At 49.7% G+C, this 5,432-nt stretch overlaps 2 protein-coding genes across 2 annotated transcripts in view; one reads left to right on the forward strand and one right to left on the reverse strand.

Moving 5' to 3' along the window:
• UCRPA7_2769 (putative exoglucanase 3 precursor protein) overlaps window positions 1–752 on the forward strand; it is a gene marked incomplete at both ends in the record, with an annotated part of 1,304 nt that extends 552 nt beyond the window's left edge. Inside the window, 2 exons of the mRNA XM_007915339.1 lie at window positions 71–613; window positions 670–752. Of these exons, the coding sequence (XP_007913530.1) occupies window positions 71–613; window positions 670–752 (626 nt within the window). The remainder of the gene's footprint in view (window positions 1–70; window positions 614–669) is intronic.
• Window positions 753–3,935: 3,183 nt separating this feature from the next.
• UCRPA7_2770 (putative dolichyl-diphosphooligosaccharide-protein glycotransferase protein) lies at window positions 3,936–5,094 on the reverse strand (the record flags this gene model as incomplete). Its single annotated transcript, XM_007915350.1, has 4 exons — window positions 3,936–4,120; window positions 4,170–4,525; window positions 4,584–4,684; window positions 4,744–5,094. The coding sequence occupies 4 exons, from the start codon at window positions 5,092–5,094 to the stop codon at window positions 3,936–3,938; spliced, it is 993 nt and encodes a 330-aa protein (XP_007913541.1).
• Between the last annotated feature and the right edge of the window lie 338 nt (window positions 5,095–5,432).

Here is a 5,432-nt window from a genome sequence, read left to right on the forward strand (position 1 = left end):
ATCGAGCCCGACTCCCTGCCCAACCTAGTCACCAACTCCGACAAGACTGCCTGCAGTAACAGCGCTTCAGGTTACCGTGATGGCGTTGCATATGCCATCAAGAATCTTAACCTCCCCAACGTCGTCATGTACCTCGACGCTGGTCATGGAGGCTGGCTTGGCTGGGACGCCAACCTGTCTCCTGGTGCAAAAGAGTTGGCCAATGCCTACAAGAATGGCGGTAGCCCTAAGCAGCTGCGTGGCTTTGCCACCAACACAGCTGGCTGGAACTCCTGGGATCAGAGCCCCGGCGAGTTTGCGAGCGCTTCGGACGCCAAGTACAACAAGTGCCAGAACGAGAAGATCTACGTTGATACCTTCGCGCCACTGCTGAAGTCGGCCGGCATGCCCAATCACGCCATCATCGACACTGGCCGCAATGCCGTTACTGGTCTGCGCAAGGAGTGGGGTGACTGGTGCAATGTCAACGGTGCCGGCTTTGGTGTCCGCCCTACAGCTGACACCGGCGATGATCTCGCTGATGCTTTTGTTTGGATCAAGCCTGGTGGTGAGTCCGATGGCACAAGTGACAGCAGTGCTACCCGCTACGACAGCTTCTGCGGAAAGGACGATGGTAAGACTACCTCCACTCGAAGCTCATAAAGTATCAGATTACTAACTTCATTACAGCTTACAAGCCCGCCCCCGAGGCAGGTACCTGGAACCAGGCCTACTTCGAGATGCTTATCAAGAATGCTAAGCCCTCTTTCTAAGCAACGGCATCAAGATGAAGAAGAAAAGGTAGCAGGACTGCGGGTTGCTACTCTTAGAACCCTGAAACAAAGCTTATGGGAAAAGACAACATACAGATCACATAGCGGAAACAAAAGTGCCAAACCATTTCACTCATTTGTTTGCAATTTGGATGTACATATGTAGCTTCGTATATACCTGTCGTCGATCAGAGAAGGCTGGCATTCGAACGGTGAATATTGTATTGACTCATTGCATGACTACTCATTGAGTTGTGACTTCACCACCCTTCCATGAAATCGCATATTCAAGCTGGAGATATATTTTAGCAGACTTGAGCCATGCACCTCAATCATCGAAATCTGTGCTTTTCCAAATGTCCTCATAATACTCTGCTGTCTTAGCCAAGTTTGCACCGACTTCCCGCATCATCACCCCGGTGTCACTACCAAGTGGCAGTCTCAAGAGCCTCTCCTTGCCTTTGAACAACCCTTCGCCGGCGACATACTCCCACATTCTTGCTGCGCCCTCTTTTGGGTCTCCAGGTTGCCGCCCATTATACAGTGTAATTGCTTCTCTCGCTTTTTGCGCAGGGGTGCCCTCATAGACAGCCATTTCCGGTGCTAAGTTGCTGCCACTAGCAGGATTCTTGAGGAATTCTGTGCGGAAATATCCCGGTTCCACGACAACAGCTTTCAGACCAAATGGCTCAATCTCACCAGCGAGTGCGTCCGTAATGCCTTCTATGGCAAATTTGGTTGCGCAGTAGACTCCGTTTGACACATAACCATGAAGCCCGCCGATGGAGGATATATTCATGATGGTGCCACATTTCTGCGAGCGGAAATGTGGCAAGAAGGATCGAATTGTTCAAAGTACCCCGAAAACATTGATATCGAACTGGTTCTGGACTTGGGCATCCCTATGTGCGATTAGTAATTGCAATGACAAAGACAGCAAAGTGTATTCGACAGACTCTGTCTCTTCAACCGCGCCTAGATAGGCATAACCGGCATTGTTGACAAGTACATCAATCTTACTGAATGCCGAAAAGGCTGAATCGGTATATGCATTAATAGCCTCTTGTGACCATGAGGCATCGTATTGGAGGACTTTGACGTTTGGGCCCCTGAGAACATCTGGTACTTTTGATGGTGAACGAACGGCTGCAACAACTTGATCGCCTTCTTGAAGAGCCTTGACGGCGAGATTCAAGCCAAGTCCTGTATTGGCGCCGCTAATATGCCAAACACGGGGTGCAGCTGAACTCATTGTAGGCAATATTGGTAAATTGTCAGCAGATTATTGAATGTTTACCGGTCAAGACAAGTGCGTCGTGACCCTTTATCTTTTCTCAGTTGTGTTGGCTGAGTAATGCACTATCCATTTTTCTCCAGATAACCTTCCAGCCAAGGATAACCAGAATATGCATCAAGTGCCGTAGTGATGGCATTCTGGGTATTGTGTACTGCAAACAGCTCCGAGTGATCGAATACATAGCGCCTATCATCTGTATCTTAGACCTTCATCCTCAAGCCATGGCGCGGGCGATATTAGACCTGCGCCAATCATCGTTATTCTGACAATGCAGCATTAGCGTTCTGACTTTGCTTTGCCATCTGCTTAGCTCGATGTCATTGTATCCAATCACTGCAAGGAATGTAGGAATTGTTTCCTATCGTGGCTATGTTATGAAATGCTGTCACGACTGTGTGTTCAGCTGTAGGTTCGTAAAATAGTGAAAATTGTGCCGTGCAGACGAAAGGTATGACTGAGACCCGACGCAGAAAATTCTCGTGTGATGATTCGCTCACAATATGCACTTCTCTGTTGTCCTACGTTAGGGAATATTGTGATTTGTGGCCTCCGTCATAGTGATTATGCCTCTCCAGCCGTCAGGCTGGGATGACGGCTTCGTAATTTCGGAATGCCTCTTTGTGCTCTCCAGAAATTGGCGGTTTCTATGACCTCTCGGTCGAGTAAGAACCACCATTTCTGGGCAAAGCTTTCCTCAACTTCCCAGCCTTGAGGAGCCCATGGAATCCTCCCCCAGATGAAAAAACCACCAGAGACAGCATCTCTCCAGAGGTCTTGAAAGTCGATATGCGGAAGTGCTCTAAGAACGGAGTCCCGCAGGCCAGAAAATGGTAGTGCTGCCACAAACGCAATATGCGGAACCTCAGCCTGTAACGCTGTTGGCATCAGAGTTGCTGGTGGGTTGCTGACCATTGATGCGTTCAACACACTGGGTGTCTGGATCTCACAGTAGACCGGGATAGATTGAGCATTGTCTTGAAGTGCCTTGATGACTGTTGTGCAATTCAAGACTAGGTAGAACGCATCAGGATCGATATTCAAGCCAGACTCTGATGCTGCAGTGGTTGAAGCACCTGCAAAAGGGCCAACCTGCATAATTGCACTCGCACCACCTGAGGTCGCCATAATACTACTTTCTCCTCCAACGGGCCCGGCTGCACCACTGCCCGACGGCCCTGCTTCATCTGCCGTTTCTTCTCCGCTTCCTTGGCCCCGGGTGAGGCGTTGCCGCAAGCCTATCATTCATTAAGTATGCCCGATAGCATCAAAAGTGGATAGCATACGTCGTGCTCTTTGAGCTAATCTATCCTGTATCCTCTTCCTCTCTTTTGGGTCCTTCGTCTTGGTCCAATCATCACCGGAAAACGAAATATCCTGTCCTGACATGCTCCTATGTTAGATCGCTCAATGTGAATACTCGCGACTTTGTTCAACTGGTTCGAAACTGGCCTTTATCATGCGCCTCTCATCGTTCAATAAATTAGTAAAGCAAAAGTCTCGAGTCATCAAGTTTGAGGATAATGCGTAAGCAGGTGTAGTAAGTATCCCTGAAGTGGCTTGTTGGAGCATTTTATGATTAGTCATACGTCCTTTTCACATCTCAGATCATAGCTTTCACCGGATCACGGGACTCAAATACTGCAACACTGACATCACGGTGGTTGTCATACAAATGCCCGTTATTGTCTAACCGATTTTCCTTTTTGTTTGTACATTTATACAGCGAGCACTACCATCAGTGCAAGGTTTTGCCATTTTGCCATATCAAATCTGAAATCGTGCCGAGAACTGTCGACCCAGTGACCACCTTCCAGGTATTTGACAGCTTCGAACCTCGTTTTCCACAAGATCACTCTGTAACAACTCTCAGTTTTGCCTTGCCGGGCTTACATGAATGGCGGTAGTGAGAAGGGGTAGCCGCCGTTCTTGATGCGGAAAATGCTGAGCAGGAAGCTGTACATCACGAACAAGATGCCGCCCCAGACAATGACAGCTACTTGTTGCGACTTAGGATCCGCGATACGAGGAACCTTCATGATAAGTGCAATCGATGCTAAGGCTAGAACGCCATCTATTGCTTGTTAGCTCGAGGTATTTAAAAGGGCATACTGCACACATACACATGGCGCCCACGATCTGTGACTCCAAGCCATACTGGTTCTGAAAGCCACCTGCGAAGTAGCTTATACCTCCGCGGCCGTCACCAGCGACATATGGAACCTTTCGGATTTGGTTAAACATATGACCGCTCGTGAAGACCAGGATGCCAATGACGGTAGCGAAAGCCCAGAGGTTCCGGTTTTGCGCAATCGGCTGGATATATGGCCAGGCAACGACGGCAAAGGTAGAACCTCCCGAGATGATTGTTAAGCTCACAATCCACCGCATCCAATTGATCGGTCGCTTGATAGGAGGGTGAGGGCGTTCAGGGAGGTGGCGGGCGATCCAGGCATGGACCTGCTCAGCGATCTGGGGCCTAAAACTTTCTTAATACATTATGTTCGTCCGCCAATAGCTCATACTCTCAGACGTACCCGTTGGTGAAGTCGTATCGCAGCGGCTCAGCGTTGGACACAGCGTGAGGTCCCGATGTAGGCTGGAAAAGCAAGAGTACCGGTGCCGTTTGGAGACCCAGCTATTGCATATCAGTTCGGCTGCAAAATGTTGGAAACGATGATTCCTGCAGCCACTTACAGACATGAATGTCTCCCGTCCATCAGAGAAGTCCAGCGTGCCAAAGAGCATTCTTGATTCACCAGGCTTGTCGCCCTTGGTCCAGGTTCGACCGAGCAGATCCCATTCCGGTTGAAATTCTCGGCACAGTTGGCAGCCAAACCGAGCATCCATTGCCGTTAGTAGGACACCGACAGTATAGTCGCGTGGAGCAGCGGTGAGCTTCTTGTATGAGGCATCGTCAAGTTTGAAGGGTGATGCTTTGAGAGACTTGGCGTGGAACTCGTCGAATCTGTCGGTTGCTGATTGCTTTGCAGCAGAAGCACCAGCTGCGAGCAGGGTGAGGGAAGTGAGGAGCGACGACCAGCGCATCGTGAAGCTGTAGAGAACAAGAAACGATCACCAAAGGAATGTGTTTGTGAATATGGAGGACAGCTTGTTCCCGGTCGTCCCTTTGGGATTGTCGCCAGGTTGCTGCTAGCTTCAGGGCGATACAATACACAACGCTCCTCCACGTAAGTACGTACGTCAAAGGTGTCCTCAAGTTCCAATTAACCCAGGGGAGGGAAGCTTGGACCACCTATTCACATTGAGCTTCAGTGTGGCTTGGCACAGGTTTGTGGCTGCTGTAGTGGGGCACAGGGCCGCCATTGCAGGCTAAACCACTTTCTGCAGTATGTTTTTGTTGAACCGTGCATCCTGCCCTCCCG

Source organism: Phaeoacremonium minimum (assembly GCF_000392275.1).
Source record: "Phaeoacremonium minimum UCRPA7 unplaced genomic scaffold PA7_03_scaffold_195, whole genome shotgun sequence".
Classification (NCBI taxonomy): Eukaryota; Fungi; Ascomycota; class Sordariomycetes; order Togniniales; family Togniniaceae; genus Phaeoacremonium; species Phaeoacremonium minimum.